Genomic DNA, 18,940 nt, shown 5'->3' on the forward strand with positions numbered 1-18,940 from the left:
CATACCACACACACCACATACACCGCCCACAGACACATACACACATGCACATACACACACGCACACACACAGAAGCGCGTGTGCGGCAATGTGAAGATGGAGCAGAGACAGGCTTGGAGATCAGGCCACAGGCCAGGGGGTGCTGGCCACCACCACACTGGAAGAGGCAAGGAGCCCTTCTCCTTTGCAGTCTCTCAAGGGAAGTACCTTGATGTTTGGCCCAGTGATACTGATTTCGGCCTTCTGGCCTCCAGAACAGCGAGAGGGTGAACACCTGTGGTTTTCATCCACCCAGTTTCTAGTAGTCGGTTACAGCAGCCCCAGGAAATGAACCCAGTACTGTTGTTAGTTTCTCATGTTGTATGTGAAGTGCTGTGACGCCATTAAGGCAGACTGGGATAAGTTAAAGATGTATCCTATAGACAAGGCAACAGTTGAAAGCACAACAAAGAGTTATAGCTAATAAACCAAAAAAGGAGATAAAATGGGGTCATACAAATACTCAACCCAAAAGAAAGCAGAAATAGGGAAAAAGGCAAAGAGCACCTGGGGTCAGAAGGAAAGAAATGGTGTGATGGTAGCTTTAAATCCACTTAACATCAATAATGACATTAAACATAAGAGACAGGTTTCTTCAGATCTGGTGAAAAACCAAGACCTCATATATTCTGCCTATAGTAAACCCATTTTCAGTATAAAGGTGCAAATAGCTTAAAAGTGAAAAATAAAAAGAGGCTGACCATGCTAGCACTGATCAGAGGGAAGCCAGGGTGCTTGTGTTAATATCAGACGGTGGATTTTAAACAAAAGCTATTACCAGAAATAGGATGGTCACTTTTATAATGATAAAGGCATCAGTTCATCAAGGGGGCATAGCAGCCCTAAATGTTTAAGTAGCTGAGCACAGAGCTTCAAAAATACATGAAGCAAAACTTGATTGAACTGCAAGGAGAAACAGACAAATCCACAATTATAGTCCGATTTCAGCAGCCTCTCTCAAACATTCTTAGAGCAGCAGACGTAAAATCTGGATCTGGAAGACTTGAACAACAGTACCCATCCCTGTGGCCTGGTTGTCATTTATAGACACTCCACCCAGAACAACAGAAGACACGCTCTTCTCAGATGCTCACAGCACACTTGCCAAGAGAGACCACACGCTGGGCCATACAACAGGTCTCTAAATATAAAAGGATTCATACAAGTATGCTTTCTGACCTCGATGGCATCGAATTGGAATCTGTTCCAGAAAGATAGTCTGGAACACAAGTAACACATTTCCATGAGCCATGGGTCACAGAGAAAGTCAAAGGGGAAATCTGAAAGTATTCTGAATTGACCGAAAATAAAAACCAAGGACGTCGAAAGTTGAGGTACACCACTGCAGTGTGTCCGGGGGGGGTTATAGCACTCGGTGCCTGTCATAGAAAAAAAAAGAAAGGTCTCAAAGCAGTGACCTCCGCTTCCATTTCAGGAAACTTGATAAACAAGAGCAGATGAAACCCAGATTTAGCAGAAGAATGGACATAAAGATAAGAGCAGAAGTTACAGAAAACAGAGAAGTCTATAGAAGCTCAATAAAGCCAGAAGTGAGTTCTTTGAGAGTGTCCATAAGATTCATCAGACTGACCAGGCAAGAAAGAGTGAAGTCACACATTACAAGTGTCTGGAGTGAGGGAGATGAGTTTAGTATGGGTTCTGTAGATATTAACAGGATTATAAGGGAGAATTAGGAACAACTTTGTGCAGTAAATTTGACAGTTTGGGTGACATGGACAGACATGAAAGACATTTCTAAAGCTCTCTCAGGAAGAAATCTGTCACCTCATTAGTACTGTATCAGTTTTATTAATAAAATTAAAATTTAAAAATCAATATTCAATCTAGTTATTGGAGAACTTTTAAGCATGGTTAGAAATGGTATATGAGTCTACTTTTTTCTTTTAATTGAGACACGACTGACCTATGACACTAAATTTGCATATACAGCGTGTTGGTTTGACGCGTGTATACACTGCAGTCTGATTGCCACAGTAGTCTTAGCTGACCCCTTTATCAAGTCACATAGTTACTGTTTCTGTTCTGTGTTGACAGCAGTTAAGATCCGGTCTCTTAGCAACTTTGAAGTTCATAATACCGTATTATTGATTATAGTCACTATGTTGTGCATTAGATCTTCAGAACTTATTTATTACTTGCAAGTGAACCTACTTTTATCTGTGGGTTTTATCAAGCCTAAACACAGATAACTGCTGATGAAAATTTTGTGTTTGAATTGAGATGTACTATAAAAAAGATTGTTATGTATATCAATAATTTCTTCATATTGATTAAATGTTGACATACCATATTTTGGCTATATTGGATTAAATGAAATATTATTTTTTAAAGAACTTATTTATTTATTTGTCAGAGAGAGAGCATGCGCACAAACAGGGAAAGCTGCAAGCAGAGGGAGAAGCAGGCTCCCCACTGAGCAGGGAGCCCAATGCCGGATCATGACCTGAGCAGAAGGCAGACGCTTAACCACTGAGCTACCGAGGTGTCCCTAAATGAAATATATTATTAAAATTAATTTTACCTGTTTCTTTTTATTTTTGATGTATCCATTAGAAAGCATAAGATCAGACATGTAGCTCACGCTGTGGTTCTGTAGCCAAGCGCTGCTTGGGGCGGCATTTGAATGCTGTACCCGCATCTGAGAGGCCTTTCTTGCTAGTGGGAGGTCTGACATGCTGCTGGGCGTTTTGTTTCTTGCTTGTATTTGTCGATCATTGCTAAGGTGGTCCTTTGTTTCTCTTAGGCTTGTGGCTCTTCTGACCATTGGTAGGAATTAGGAAGTAGTGGGAAAGGGAGAGGACCCCCATTTCAGAGTATTCCAGGTTGAGATCATGAAACAGCAGTTGGATTTTGAGGTTTCAAAAATAACAGCATTATACAGGGGCCGTGTTACTGACTTGCAGTTCTTCATGGTGCTGTGAAATCAGTTCCTCGAACGTGGCCCACCAGCCTGTCTCTGTCTCGACAGTGGTCAGCCACATGGATCGTGACAGCCCAGACAGGCTCTCTCAGTCAAACATGGTAAAGTCACTTGCAAGCATTACATAGACTCTAGTCTTTGTAGGACTGAGCTAGAGGAACAAAACCACAGCCTGGCTGTGATTGTGTGTAGTCTGCAGTGCGATATGGTTATGCTTTGGAACACATTGAAAGCAAGATTTAAAAGGAGTGAAAAAGTTATATTGGTATACTGTGTTCAGGATTCCAAGCATATTGTAAGTAAGAGTAAAAGTAACCTGTTGGCAGAGAGCAGATGGCTATCTGGGAGGGAAGCAGTGTCTTTTTTCCCCTCTTTTTTTTTTTATTGAGTTTCATTACATATAAAACAGTTTTTTTTTTTTAAAGATTTATTTATTCATGAGAGTCAGAGAGAGAGAGAGAGAGAGAGAGAGAGAGAGAGAAGAGGCAGAGGCAGAGGGAGAAGCAGGCTCCCCGCTTAGCAGGGAGCCCAATGCGGGACTCGATCCCAGGACCCTGGGGTCATGACCTGAGCCAAAGGCAGACGCTTAACCATCTGAGCCACCCAGGCGCCCCAAAACCGTTCTTTTTAAGATTTTTTTTAATGAAACCTTTAAAAAAATGAAATTGTGTTGCAAGTACATTCTTTTTTTTTAAATAAACTTTTACATTTTAGAATAGTTTTAGATTTACAGAAAAATTGTGAAGACGGTATAGAGAGTTCCTCTGTACCCTACATCCAGTTACCCCAAGTATTAGCATCTTATGTTACTGTGGTGTGTTTTTCACAGTTAATGAATCAGTATTAATATACTTATTAACCTTCATTTTTATGTAATGTTGCTTTTCTGTTCCAGAATCCCATATAGGATGCCAGATACCTCATTGCATTTCGGTATCATGTCTTCGTAGCTTCCTTTTGGCTGTGACAGTCTCTCCCTCTCTCTCTCTCTCTCTTTTTTTTACTTAGAAATTCTCCAGAATTTCAGAAACTTCTGGGCATCGCTATGGAACTTTTTCTGCTGTGCAGTGATGATGCAGAGTCGGATGTCCGGATGGTGGCTGACGAGTGCCTCAACAGAGTCATAAAGGTAAGACCCTGTGAGCCGTGCTCTCCGAGCAGGACTTGTGGCTGAGAGAAGAGGCTGTAACGTAACTTCCTTCTGTTTTGAGTAGCACAGTCTGTCCAGATGTTTGTGCTTGCTGCATTTGGTGGGTGCTTTGGCGGGTCTCTCGTATCTGCCCGCGTGCTTGCTACCCCTGCTCAATCAGAAAGCAGTGCGTTCCCCGGAAGCCTGTGCAGTGCACAGGTCACGTGGGCGCTGCTGGTGGCCCTGGGTGTTCTTGGGGAAGATGTCACTAAGGCACCAACTTTTGTTTGGGCAGAGCCTAGAGCAGCCACGAGGCCCTGGGGAGGCAGGGGACAGGTAAATGGAATCCATCTATGGTTTCTCTGTGGTGTCTCTAGCCTCTCTTCCTTTTTCTGCTTTCCCTGCCCTTGCGGAGACCTGGTCAGGAGACGGGGCTTCTGTAACAGGCTAGCTGGGGCTGATGTGGCGGGGCTGGGCGGAAGGAGTTCCCAGGGAAGGACGGCAGAGTCAGAAAGCCAAAGCGCTTGGGCCACAGGTGAGCTGGGGGTGGAGAGAGGGCTCTGCTGAGAGAGACTGACTTTGTGGCCAAGACCACCAGAGCTTTAAGCTCCTGTTTTCTGCTGCCCTTGAAGATAAAGGCCTTCTTCCATAATTCTTATTGTATTGGAAAACTGTCCTTGTTTTTCTCATTCTGCCCTTCTCCTACTTTATGTCCCCAGCTCATCCTGGTCACCTTCTAGGCCACCTTTGCATTTGTGACTGGGCCTTTTGGGTTGTGTGTGCAGACTCAGATAGCACTCCCACTGTCAGTGCGCCAACTCTGTGGTTAGCACTGTAAGTCTCTCCAGATGTTTTTCTCCTTGTTTCTTTCTCTGCAGGGATCCTTGTTTATTGGACCTTTCTAGTTTTCTTATTTTTCCCCTGCAGCTTCCAATTCCACCCCTGAAATTTAGATAAGTCTTGGAGAAGAGCCTACATCTCTTCATTTTCCTTGCAGGCTTTTTCCTCATTTGGCCGGATAAACCAAGGACTACAAGCTAATGTAGATCAGTTGAATATTTCCCTTCTCATTAGGATCTCGATAAAGAAAACTGTTCTTTGGAGTCCTTCTCAGGACTTTCTCTGGACAGTGGTCACATTTTACACTGGCCAAGCAGTTACCCTTCCTTTCTCCTTCATGGGCCCAGCCTTCTTCAGAAAGAGGATCACCCCCTCCTGCTACGTTCAAGGAGGTTGAGACCCTCTGCCAGGCAGATAGAGCATACATGGATTTTGGAGCCAAGGGGACCTGTGTTTGAATCTTGCCTCTGTCCCCTACTAACCGAACAACTTTGGGAAATGTATTTAATTCTGTGAGCCTAAGTTTCCTTACCTACAAAGGGAGTCAGACAAAGTTTGGTGGTGTGTGTGAGCGTGAGTGTGAGGATCAAAGGCGGTGATGTGCTTAGCACCATCCTGGTCACTCACTGGTCCTCCAAGTGGTAACAAGTATTATTAATAATGAGATTTAATTAATTAATTAATTTATTTTTAAAGATTTTATTTATTTATTTGACAGCACAAGCAGGGGGAGCAGCAGATAGAGGCAGACGGAGAAGCAGACTCCCCGCTGAGCAGGGAGCCTGATGCGGCGCTCGATCCCAGGACCCTGGGATCATGACCTGAGCTGAAGGCAGACGCTTAACCACCTGAGCCCCCTGGGTGCCCCAATAATGAGATTCTTACTTCTCACCCAAAGGGAGTGAGGGGCATAAGAGAACACCAGCTGCGCTCCCTCTTCTGTCACGGAGACTCCACAGTCTCCTGTCGTCCAGGAACCCTTCCCTTCTGGCAGCGTGTTGTTACTTGGCTAACCACGCTTTCCAGGCTCCTCTAGCCACGGCATCCTGGCCCGCTCAGTCAGGAGCAGCCTTAATCTGTAGGTAGCCTCCTGGTCCTCTCCTTCTGCCTGCACTTCCTGCTTTTGCTTGCACCTCATCTTCAACAGCAACATATGGCCAGTGGCCAGTTAACCTTCCTCTCCATGCCAGGTGACCGGTTAGTGATACTCACCTGCGTGTGGGGTCCCACAGCATATTTACAGATGGCCTTTTTCTGTTGTGTTTACTTCTCTCCAGGCCTAAATATCCTTGCTTGCTTTATTTATTCCGGCTGGCAGGACCGGGCTGGGCTTAGAATTTCTGACTTTTCAGTTCTTGAACTTGATGCTTAGACTCAGAGTACCTAAAGAGGGCACAACGCCTTGCTTCGTGGCGAGAGGGGGATTCAGAAGGGCAGAGGGAACAGTTTGACCCCAAATTGCTCTGATATTGGCCATTGGACATGTAGGCTTTGCTCTATTTTTCAGCCTGTCTTCTTCTTTTTTTTTTCTTTTTTTAAGATTTTATTTATTTATTTGACAGAGAGAGAGCAGGAGAGCACAAGCAGTGGGAGTGGCAGAGGCAGAGGGAGAAGCAGGCCTCCTGCGGAGCGGGGAGCCCGATGCGGGGCTCGATCCCAGGACCCTGGGACCATGACCTGAGCTGAAGGCAGATGCTTAACGACTGAGCCACCCAGGCGCCCCTAAGCCTGTCTTCTTTCGTGACCTATTTCCAAGAACTGCTGAATAGCTTGGTGTGTGTGGTGGTTGTCGGCCGTGACCCTGGGTCGTAACCTAAGACCTGGTTGTCTTTCTGGCCGTCCGTGTCCTATTTCCCTTGTATCAGGCCTCCCAGTGCAGAGATTCTAGTTGCTCCTCTTATGGTCCCGGACGTGAAGATGAGGTCATTCTCGACCTCTTTTTCCTGCTTAAAGGTGGGCATGGTGGGGTTTGGCTATACTTAGATCTGTGCTTCCTCAGATGCTCTAGTCTTCAGGTTCAGGAGGCTGGAGCCAGATCAGGGTCTGGCTAGATTTGCTTTCATTGTGGCAGAGGAAGGACAGGCTTGGGAGAGTGTGGATGGCCCTTGGCTCAGATGTCAGGGAGGGGCAGGGATACAGACATGGTCACTTGGGAGTCAGGTCCTAGACTTTTGTCTTCTGTTGAGTGTTGTTATATGCTTCTGATGAGACCAGACCCATGGCCCAAGCAAATGGGACATGTTGGTTTTCATTTATATAGGAAAATGCTGTGGGGATCTGATTCAGCCTGACAGTGTGCTCCTGCCTCATGTAATTTACGGTCTCAGGTGGGGAAGCACGTTTGTACAGAAATCATTCAATACATGGCACAAACTCTTAAGTTCTGAGAGACGCTGACAAGTCATCATGGCACTCCGGAGACTGAGGTATCTTCTGTCTGGGAAGGCAGAAAAGGCTGCCTGGAGGTGGTGGCTAGTAGGTGAGTGAGGAGATTAGGGGCCCTCTTAAACAGTGCAGCACCCTGCCTCTCTGGGGCTCCAGGAAGCCTCTGAAGGCTCACAGAGGAGGGTGGCTCCGGTGTGTGCTTCTGGTTTTATTTGCAAAGTAGCATCTTACTATATGTTTGTTCATTTTGGTGTGCTCACTTACAGATTTAGTACAAACTGAAATGGAGGAGTTAGGATTTACAAATTTCTGAGATACTCTTATACTTCAGAAGCTCCCCAAATATGACTCTGCTTTTGATTTTCAAGCTCACTGAACCAGTAGGTGAACCCATGTGAGTTACTAAGAGCAGCTCAGGTTGTAGACATCATAAGCTCTATATCACATGAAAGAAGCTTGGTTTGAGGCTTGGTTACGTCTCTCCTCTCTTCTTGGTGGACAGGCCATTGGCAGTACCATTTCAGAGGAGAGGGTTCCCATGGGCGAGAGTGGGGGCCAGGAATCTTTCCTCTCCCTCCCTTCCATCTTGAGAAGCCCTCTCTAACATGGACTCTGCCTCTGGTGGTGGTTGCCTCTGGCTGTTCTTACTGGGTTGAAGTTGGCCTGGTGGCCGTTAGTTTTGGTTTGGTCCATAAGTGAGCGGGGATGGGGGCAAGGAAGGTGTTGTGAGGAGCACGAGACTCCTCACCCTCCTTCGGGTTCTGAGCCACAGGGCTGGGAGCATCTGTGCGTTGAGGGAAAACCTTCAGAAAGGACAGGGGTTCTGCCCGCCGGAGCGAGGGTCTCTGGTCTTAAAAGTATGCTCACTGCCTTGCTGGCGTCACAGACTTCAGGCCATTGTTAGTGTTGGGCCATCCAGCAGCGTGCACTTTAATGAAGAAGGAAAACTTTCAGGTGTTTTCTCCTCTCATTGCATATTAAAGTTTTAATATAAGAGCATTAGAATGAATTTGAACCATCTACCATTGGATTTAAGTATCATGTGGTATTTGATTGTACATCAAGTTAAATTCTTTCCCTTCTATTTTTTTATTCAAGTGAGTGACCTGTGTCTAGTTTATTCAGTGACTTCCTGTATATATGTGCTTCTTTCTTAATGAGCAGGTTCTTAGTTTAGTTGCTGCTACATTCCACTTTGCCCCCAAGTTGAAATTTTAGTTGCCTTTTAGTTTCTCCCAGGCTGGTGGAGTGAGTCTTATGTGAATGGCTCTCTTGTGTTTTGTTGCAGGCCCTGATGGACTCCAATCTTCCGAGGCTACAGTTAGAACTCTATAAGGAAATCAAAAAGGTAGGCTTGGATTTTCTGTTATTGAGCAAATGGTACTGCTTCCCTGGATTGAGCAGTGTATGTGAAATCTTGTCTTTTATTTACTAAGTGGGAATGTTAGGCGGAAATGCTGTTGGTAAAGTAGACTTCACTGCTTTATTTTCCTTCACAAGGTTCCTCTTCATTATTTATGAGATGGGATGAGAATTAAGTTTTATGTCTTTGTAATTGAAGCGCTGAGACCATGATGCTTCTGCAGCAGTTACACATTTACGTGGCCTTATGTCTAAACATAGAAATAAACGATCACATAAATGCTCTTGTTTCTATGAAGTCCTTTTGGAGTAGCGTCAGTGACTCTTAAATGTAACTCACCACTCTCAACCCACTCAGAACGGTGCTCCCCGGAGCCTGCGTGCCGCCTTGTGGAGGTTTGCTGAACTGGCTCACCTGGTCCGGCCTCAGAAGTGCAGGTAAGTTGTGCGCTCTGGATTATTATTACTGTCTGTTGATGGGGAGCCAGCTCCTGTGGCTTCTTTCCCTTCTTTCCCTTCTTTCCCGGCTCTGGTGTCACTGGCTCAGAGGTCTTCTCTGAGCTCTGTCTAATGCTGTTCGCGTCTGCCCCCTAAGTCGCGGTCGGGGTTTCTTGGCTTGTCTTCCTTTCGTAGCACTTCTCGCTCTCAGAAATACTCGGGGATGCTGTCAGTGTTTTTGTTCATTTTCTGTTGGCCCCCCTCCCCAAGAGACAGAGGTGTGTGCCCCATGACAGCGGGGGTCTTCCCTGTATGTCCTCTCTGCTGCAGCCCGGCCCTGAGAGCTGTGTCTGCACGTGCTGGTTGCTGAAAAGATACTTGTCACATGGTCGAAAGTTGAGAACCAGACTCATCGTTGCTTATAGAACAGTATGCCTTTGTCTCTCACATGAGTTAAAACTATGACTATTAAACCGTGAATAAAGTTTGACTGGTGGGAACAGTCTTTCCTCAATGGATTGAGAATCAGAAGAAGACCCCAGTTTTCATCTGTACCTTCCTTCTCCTTAACCGGCAAACCTGATGTCCATAGACCCTTGGCTGTGTGCCTGAGGAACACATACTAAACATATAGGTGGAGGGGCTGAAACTCTCAGTGTTAAAAAGAAACAGTGATTTATCACACTGAGTTTGAGTTTAATAAGAATCTTAAGTGGCTGCCATAGAGATACATCACTAAGGAAACTTCTTTTTATATAACCTTTTTCTTTTACTATCCTTATTTTGAAAATTTTGTTATACTTCTGAAACAGCACATCCCAAGTTCTCCACATAGCAGCCAGAGTGACCTTAAAAAATGTGATTGGGTCATATCATTCCCTTACGTAAACTTTTTACTCATTTCCCAGAGCTGTTCAGATAAAATCCAGATTCTTTACCCAGGGAGATCTTGCCTCCAGTGGCCACCATCATCTCAGACACTCTCAGTTGACTCATTGGCCTGATTTTGCTTCTTCAAAAAGTCAGGCAGGTTTCTCTTGTTTGTCATGCCTGGTTTATTTTTTTTCTGGCAAAATAGTCATCTCCTTAAGCCAGCCTAGCTTTCCTGCTATAGTCCCAGGTGTAGACCTGCTTGTCTCCGCCAAGAGAAGGCGCCTGTCATGTTAGTCCCGTGTTTGTTGAGGGGACTCATGTGGTTTCAGCCTTCTGCCCAGTGACTGGCTTCTCCTGCATCCTGCACTGTCTGCACTTCCTCTCTGGAGGGCCCGGTCTTATCTGTAAGGCCTTATTTTGTTTGTACACTTAAAAATATTTCCTTGTAACGCTCCTTTTTCAAGAAAACTTTTTCATTTCTTTTTTTAACTGTTTTCTTATCTGTTGTTTTCTAATTTAAAATATGAATATTTTACTATTATAATTTACTACAAACAGTTTTTAAAACAAGCTTTTGAGAGTCCTCTGTGATCATAGGAGAAATGAAAGATAAGTGTCTCCCACATTTGAAGTTGGTCTGCATTTTATCCCTCCAGTTCTTTTTGCCGAAATTTGTCTACTTTCTGTTAAGGACTGTTATGCATATAAAAACTGGCTCTTCCCTAACAGGTACTAAATAATTGCTTATGTTTCTCACTAAAGTAGACCTGGAAGAATAACTCCTGTTCCTTTCACATGTGCAGGCCTTACTTGGTAAACCTTTTGCCTTGCCTGACTCGAATAAGCAAGAGACCTGAGGAATCTGTTCAGGAGACCTTGGCTGCAGCTGTACCCAAAATTATGGCTTCTTTTGGCAATTTTGCAAATGACAATGAAATTAAGGTATGATTATTACCTCAAGTCACAAACATGAATGAGTCTTGTGGGCAGTTAGGGCTTTTGGACAGGCGGTCATTTGGGAGTGCTTCTTGAGTTATACTGTGCTTCATGATTTAGATGAAAATCTTTTTAATTATTTTGAGGCACACTAAGAGCTTCTTTCTACTTCTGCTTTCTTATCATGTGGTGAGGAGTTAAGTAGGGAGAGGGTATATAGATGCAAGTTCAAAAGGTGATTTTCCAGAACAGATTGATTTTTGGTGTATTAGACTGACTCTTTAACCTAGCTTGGGAAAGGTGACTGTCCCAGGAGTGCAGGCAGGAGAAAGCTCAGTGATGATGGCCTTGTAGCTGGTGGGGACCACTTGCCTTCCTGTTTGTTCTGTGCCTCAACAAGCAAAACAACCTCCCCACCCACGTTTGTGTTTTGTTTTTAATGTCCAGAAATTGTGACCCTGCCATATAGTCTGAAGATTATAGATTCTTGACTTCCTCCTTTTTGTAGGTCAGTCCTTTGTTAGTGTTTCTTTTGGTATTTCCCTCCGCATTTCTAGATAGCAAGCTCTATAGCACGTATCTTATAGCAATGTACTGCTAGTTTTTGTTTTTTTGTTTTAATTTTTTTTACTATGAAAGATAAATTTGACCCTAACCTGGCTCCCAGCTTCTTACTCTAGTTATATCGGGATTCAGTGTGACGTTATCATGTCCAAGTAATAGTCACAACTAGTTATGATCTGTCCTTGTATTCTATTTCTTTTTTGAACTTTTTGGTTTTTTGGGATTTAATAATTGCCTCTTTTTTATTTTGCTTGTTATTCTTTGGCCATTTATGTCTTCTCATACCTTCAAACAGCTTTGTAAAATGTGTCCCAATGCAATTCTCCACATGACAGACAATTCATTGGGTCCGTTTTCTCCACCAGAGTCCTCTGTCCTAGAATTCTCCAGCTGTTTGCCCCAGTCTGGTCCAGATGCTCTTTAGGTCTGAGGACTTTGCTGTCCTCCTAGGAATTGTTTTTGCTGCTCTCCTGTTGGATGCCTGATTTCTAGATGCCATATCTTTACCTTTCTAGGCATACTCCCTTATTGTGATGGAATTTTGTTATGTTTTATTTCTATTTTCCTTTTCTTTTTTCTGTACTTTATAGATGTCCATCTGTATGTTGAGTTTTTGTTCCTGCTATTTTATTTTTAATTTCTAAGAGCTCCTTCTTGTGTTCAGAATGTTTTTGTTTTCTGGCATCCTCTCCTTGTTTCGTGAATACACTCCTTATCTTCTGAGGATATTGATTACAGTTTTCTTGACAACTTTCTTTGACTTCTTCATTGTCCGTTTCTTCTGACTTCCTCTGTACTCTCTGTTCTGGTCTTTCACTTTTATGTTGGCAGTTTTCCATTTAGATTTGAATGAGACTCTAAAAAGCGTATTGGAAGCAAGTGTGTGGCGGGGTCTGTCCCATGGTGGGCTTCATGAGGTGTGATGGATGGTGAGCCTCCTTTTCCACTGACACTGCATCAGTCTCAGTGAGTCTTTTCCTCTTGAGGTGGTCAGTATCCCTAGAGGAAGGTTCCTCATTCTCCTGCTTGGAGGGGTAAGCCTGCTGTGTTTGTCCTGGGATAGAAGGGGCGAGCGGTCTCACGGGTCAGAGTGCACACTCTTCCTTCATTTGTCTCTTTTCTGTCCGTGCCTCCTGTCTGACCTCGGCTATGCCAGCATCTCTGGGGATTATCCCCTAGTCTTTGTGGGAGGTGGGAAGCTAAGGCAACGTCCTGGGCTGCCCCGGGTGAGAGAAGACCCGGGGCTGAGTGGCCGGCAGTGTGCACAGGGGCAGACAGGCTGCTTTCAGATGTTTCTGGGGCCTCCCAAGCCCGAGCTGTTCCTGCAGTTCTGTGGCTTGAGGGAGCTTGCCTTTCGTTAGTGGCCCTCAGACCCCCCACCCCCAGCTCCCAGAAAAGCGCACCTGCAAGCACCTTCCTGTGGGCGGCAGGGCAGGCAGTCGGCGCTTGTGCGCCTCCCAGCGGAGTTTGCGCCTCTCGTCTGCTCTCGCCCTGTCCGGTTCCTTTGCTCCTTGGAAGTCGATGCTTTTTAAAACTTGTGCACATGACTTTAGGGGAGTGTCTGGGTGGCAGAGGCTCATTCACACACCTAACACGACACGCTTGCTCCGAAGTCTCCTCACCTCAGGTGCATTTTCGTTCTCAGGGTGACCTGTCAGAGACTGCGACGCCTCCTGAGGCTTGTTTTGCTCCCCGTGGGCAGCAGAGAGTACTGCCGTGCCCCTTGGTGAACCATCACGAAGCGGAGTAGAGCGTTGCCCGGGAGCCCCTTGTGCCCGCCCCCGGCCCTGCTCCTTCTCTTCCCCGGGGCGACCGCTGACCTGGCTTCTGAAGCCATGGGGACTCTTGTTAAATTCGACAGATGTAGAGGTGTGCAGCATGCATTCTTTTTGTCTCATTTTCTTTGTTGCTGCACATTAAGTCAGTGAGAGTCTCATGTCATCGGTGCGTTAACTGATGCAGATTTTATACTTGCGGGGCACGCCACTCTGCGAACACACCATGGTTTATCATTTATTGTAGCTGAGCGTCTGGCCGTTTCCTAGTGGCCATTGCGAACGCTGCTGCTGCGCCCGCTTTTGTGTGTGTCGTTTGGAGCACAGGTACAACCCGCCGTTGTGGATCCTAGACCGGGCCTTGCTGCGTCGCAGGGACATGTGTTTCATCTTCGGTAGATGCTGCCGAGTGTCCGCCCCTGCTCACACCTGTGTCCGTGACGTGCGAGAGCCCCATGGCTCTGCCTCCTCCTGGACCTCACTGCTGCAGGCCCCTTCAAGTTTAGCCATTCTCATGACTGTGCCCTGGTGTCGTATTTTGATTTTAATTTCTGTTTCCATCCCCTATAGTACTCTGGGCTCTAAAGTTGCATGATTTTGCATCTTTTCCCTTTTGAAGTACTCTTAAAAATATGTCCTACACATGTACTGAAAAGTGAAGATGTCTGCCCTAAAATCTAGCACACTTCCTCCCCGTTATGAGAAGAGCCTGCCTGTGGTCTGGGTACCTCCTGCCAGCTGCCTTCTCAGCGCTGTGGGATTTGAATCTGAGAAGGCCCCCTCAGACTCTGAGATTCGGTTTTATTATTCCAAACTGTTGAAGTTCACCGTGGGCTCACTCTTTATAATAATGCTCAGCTTTCACTGTGCTTGTAAGTGTGGACTGATACGGAATGATTCGTGCTAGTTCAATGACGTATGTATGTGTGTTTTCACTCAGACGAGTTACTTTAAGGTGCCAGTATCTTTTCTCAGAGTTAAGAAGGTTTGTCTGAGGTAAGTTGACTGGGTTCTCCTGGTGGTGTCTGCAGGAGGAACTGGAGACCACAAACCATGGGGGACATCCTGGGGCTGAGGGTCTGGTCCTCTGCCTTTCTGGCTCCAGAGATCTAGTCTGTAAGTTCACCAAGAATGGATGAGCCTCTGAGAACCAGTTGGTGCTAACCATACTGTTAAGAAGGAGCTTCTTCATAAGTCAGATGCCAGTCTGTTAACGTGCTGCTCGTTTGCCTGGGTTCAGGGCTCAGTGGTGGTGCCCTGACGGTATCACCAGCCCAGATAGCTTTGCTCAATGAATGCTGAACAGTAACGGGGACCAAATTGTTGCTCAGAGTGGGGTCTAGAGTGATGGAAATGGGTGTTCTTATATAAGCTGGTTCCCAAACTCAGGAAGCTAGATGGTCATGCCTTTTTTTTTTTAAGATTTATTTATGAGAGAGAGTGCATGTGATGGGGGGCGGGGGTGGCAAGCAGAGGGAGAGAGAGAGAGAGAGAGAGAGAGAAGCAGACTCCCCACTGGCAGGGAGCCCAATGCAGGGGCTCAGTCTCCCGACCAGGAGATCACGACCTAAGCCAAAACCAAGAGTTGGGCACTCAACCGAGCCATCCAGGCGCCCCACGCCTTTTCATTCTTTGGATATTTTTGTTAAGATTTAAATGGCCATTGTTGGAATTCTAGCATGATCTACTTTGGGTTATCCTGGAGGTTCTGTGACAAAATCTTCTCTCCTTAGGAAAATACTCGTGGGCGCTCCGCTTCTGCGGTTCAGCTCATTAGCACTTTCCAGACCAGAGACCATCTCTTAATGGTATTAACAGCACATCCACAAGCCGTCTCAGGCTGGGATGTGGCTGCACTCGGCTACTACACTTTTCTGCTTGACTTCATTATTTGGGTTTGATTTGTTTTTTTGTTTTTTTACTGTCTTTATTTTACATGGCGTCCTTTACTGACCCCATACCCAAAGGTGTGGGTGCACCTTTTCTAGAAGCTCAGGTTTTCACTCTTGGGTAGAGGACATAGATACTGAGCAAGTCCTTACTTACAGTAAGGAAGTAAATAGACTCCTTCTGCAAACCGCTTTGGAATATCCCAAATTTGGGGTGCTTTTACTTAGCTGTAGGAAAGTCCAATTGGTCATAACCTATACTCTATAAGAATTTGGAGTAATTTTATGAAATAACATGATAAGCTTCATAGGAGTTTTGTCTTTTATCTACTTGGGTTTTTGCTGCCCTAGGTTCTATTAAAGGCTTTCATAGCAAATCTGAAGTCAAGCTCCCCGACCATTCGGCGGACGGCGGCTGGCTCAGCGGTGAGCATCTGCCAGCACTCGAGAAGGACGCAGTATTTTTATAGCTGGCTACTAAATGTGCTCTTAGGTAAGAGGTAGTTGTATGAGTGATTTTCCCCACGGTGTGCTGGAGTCTCTAGCATTTACCTGAGACACATCTTTTAAATTATTTTAAAATCAGGCAATGCCTTAGCTCCCAGCCCAGGCCCTTTGGTGCTGGCCGACTAGTGAATGGGAACTGTGTTGAGGCTGCCACGAGCCCATGTTGGATGTTGTGACGGTTAGGACAAGGGGCCTCCTCTGTGCAGGAGGGTGGGCGCCCCTTGCCCTAGGACAGCTGGCCCCCGTGCAGCAGACTGCACAGCTGTGTGTGGGCTCTGAGTGTAGTGAGGCTCTGAGGCCCGAAGTGGAGCCTGGGGTCCTTGCAGGTTCTCTGCTGATGGTTTCTCCCATCCGTGGAGTTGTTTATGGCAGTCAGCGCTAGCAAGGGTGGAGGGGAGCATGTGGATGTTTGATATGAAAGAACTGCCTGACACTCATATGCACTCGAACTCCCTCTAACGGGCTTGCTCAGCTAAGGATGTGAAGGTTATTAAAGGCTTTCCTAGATTTTGGCCTAAAGATGAGATACCTGTGTATTTTCCCACAGTAATGTTTGTGCCATCTGTATCCCTCACTGCCAACCTCATAACACCGTTCTACTCTGGGTCTCTTCTTTTAAACAAATTAAGCCCTGAATCCCTCAGCAGATGATGATGTTAACAGATCTCATTGCTCCCTTACAGGTTTGCTGGTCCCTGTTGAGGGTGAACATTCTACCCTCCTGATTCTTGGAGTGCTGCTCACACTGAGATACCTGGTGCCCTTGCTGCAACAGCAGGTCAAGGACACGAGCCTGAAAGGCAGCTTTGGGGTGACACGGAAAGAACTGGAAGTCTCCCCCTCGACAGAGCAGCTTATCCAGGTAGGAGCCACGTGCTTTGCCCTGGTGCCTGTACATAAATAATGGACATTCGAAGAATCAAAACACATGGAAGAGAAATGGCAGAACCAAGGGCTAAGAGCTTGGTCTTTGCAGCTGGACCACCTGGTTCAGATCCTGGGTCACGACCCCTGGCCACATGACCTCTGGATGGCAGTGACATCAGAGTACAATGAAGGTAATCTCTCATAAGGTTACCGAGAATGTTACATATGCCCCTTAGGCTCCTGCCTGGCACAGAGAATAATCTTACCCTGTTTGTAAAACCAGGACTCAAGAGATGGGTTCCTCTATTCAGTAAGTATTTATTGAGCACCCACTGTGTGCTGGGCACCAGGACAGGTGCTGGGGATACATTGGTGATCATTTTGGGTATGGTGTCTGCCCCTGGAACCTGTGGTCTGGTACACTAGGGTATACACCAGGGAGTTAGGGACACAGTCCGTTGGAGTATAGGAACGGTATGTCAAAGCTTCTCTTTCCAATCCGGAGAAACCCCGTATACATTCTAATACAGTGTGATCTGCATCTGACTTCAGTGATGGACTTCATTTCTTTGCAGCTTGCTCGTCCAGATTACTTTCTCAACCTTGAAACAGTACAGCTACATTTTAAGCAATTGGATTTTGTGAACTTGGCTTAAAATGTTAGGGTTTTCCCATATTGAATGTGCTGGATGCTGCCAAAGCCCTTACCCTTTCTATAAGTCAGATGCCACTTGGCACATACAGGAGTTGAGACAACAACCTGGGGTCCCGAGAGGGCTGCCTTGGCTCTGTTTTCTACATGGGCGACGTTGTAGTTCGTAGGTATTTCAGTCAAGGGGACTTAGGAGTTGTGTCCTTTGCCTAAATTTTGTAGGGTACAAGATTGTAAGTGGCTCAAAATAATTCTTACATAGAAATCATGAATTGAAGATGATTTAATTATTTAAGCATTGAGTCAGGTAATACTTGCAAAGTGCTTAGAATCCTTCCTGGTGCGTGGTGAGGCCCCGGGATTGTGGGTGGATGGGGGGTAACCAAGCAGGAGTGGGCTCTAAGAATCTCTGGGGTGACCGTTCTCTGCTCCAACCAGGTGCCCTTCAGCTGTCCCCCGGAATACAAGCAATAGCATTCTCATGAGGTAGGGCACTGAATGATAGTGCCCTCACAAAAAACATTACTGGATGTTTTAGTGAGTAAGACAGGTGGTCTAGTGGTAATAATACATTTAAAAAATAGGTTATCTCATCCTTACCTTGTCTGTCTGTTTTACTTTTTATTATGGAGATTTCCAGACATACAGCAGTAGACAGAATAGCATTGTAAGCTGCCTTCAGTAATTATCACCTGTGTTAATAATTGTCAACTCAGGGCCAATTATGATTCACTTATAATCCCACTTCTCTCTTTTTGTATTATTTTGAAGCAAATCCCAGTCGTATTAATTTATCTGTAAGCATTCTGCTATGTATCCCTGTAGGTGAGAACTCATCTTTGTTTTTAAACCTTGATGACAATGGCATTGTCGCATCTTTTTTTTTTTTTATAAACATATTTTTTTCTGGAGAGCTGGGTCTTTAGCATATACACGAACACCATCTTTTTTTTTTTTTTTTTTAAGATTTTATTTATTTATTCATGAGAAACAGAGAGAGAGGCAGAGACAGAGGGAGAAGCAGGCCAGGAACCCCGGGATCATGACCCGAGCCGAGGGCAGATGCTTAACCCACTGAGCCACCCAGGCGCCCCTTGTCACATCTGAAAAAAAGGAACATTTTCTGCACATCAAATACCCTCTCACCCTCTGTCAGGTGTTTCCTCTTTTGGAATCAGTATGCAAATAAGATTGGAGTTCATTTTTTTTTTAAGATTTTATTTATTTATTTGAGACACAGAGATACAGAGAGAGAGAGAGAGAGAGAGAGCATGAGTTAGGGGTGGAGGCAGAGGGAGAAGCAGGCTCCCTGCTGAGTGAGGAGCCCCATGTGGGGCTCGATTCCAGGACCCTGGCATCATGACCTGAGCCGAAGGCAGACGCTTAACCATCTGAGCCACCCGGGGGCCCCTGGAGTTCATTTGTTGGAGAAACAGGTTGTCCTGTGGAATTCCTGGCTGTGGGATGTATTACTTGCCATCCCATTGTGTAAATTAACATATTTCTTTGTCTCTATATTTCCTATAAATTGGTAACAAGCTAGAGTCTTGTCAGATTTAGTGTACATTTTATAATGTACATGATATCTGAGTTCTGTAGTACTTATATAACGTTTTTTAAAAAGATTTTATTTGAGAGAGAGTGTGAGCGAGAGAGAGAGAGAGAGAACACGCACAGGGGTGGAGGAGGGGCAGAGGGAGAAGCAGGCTCCTCGCTGAGCAGGGAGCCTGACTCAGGGCTCGA

At 45.5% G+C, this 18,940-nt stretch overlaps 1 protein-coding gene across 4 annotated transcripts in view; it reads left to right on the forward strand.

The window, feature by feature from the left end:
• HTT (huntingtin) overlaps window positions 1–18,940 on the forward strand; it is a 133,570-nt gene that overhangs the window by 19,019 nt on the left and 95,611 nt on the right. For all 4 annotated transcript variants that reach the window (XR_012377823.1, XM_025887106.2, XM_073891348.1 and 1 more), the window contains exons 3-8: window positions 3,989–4,109; window positions 8,623–8,682; window positions 9,055–9,134; window positions 10,811–10,949; window positions 15,523–15,664; window positions 16,362–16,540. Coding sequence is in view for 3 of the 4 variants with exons in the window: in XM_025887106.2 (XP_025742891.1) it covers window positions 3,989–4,109; window positions 8,623–8,682; window positions 9,055–9,134; window positions 10,811–10,949; window positions 15,523–15,664; window positions 16,362–16,540 (721 nt within the window). In the remaining variant the exon portion in view is untranslated. The remainder of the gene's footprint in view (window positions 1–3,988; window positions 4,110–8,622; window positions 8,683–9,054; window positions 9,135–10,810; window positions 10,950–15,522; window positions 15,665–16,361; window positions 16,541–18,940) is intronic.

Source organism: Callorhinus ursinus, unplaced genomic scaffold (genome assembly GCF_003265705.2).
Source record: "Callorhinus ursinus isolate GAN/ISIS: 27379988/994484 unplaced genomic scaffold, GSC_fseal_2.0 scaffold4, whole genome shotgun sequence".
Lineage (NCBI taxonomy): Eukaryota > Metazoa > Chordata > Mammalia > Carnivora > Otariidae > Callorhinus > Callorhinus ursinus.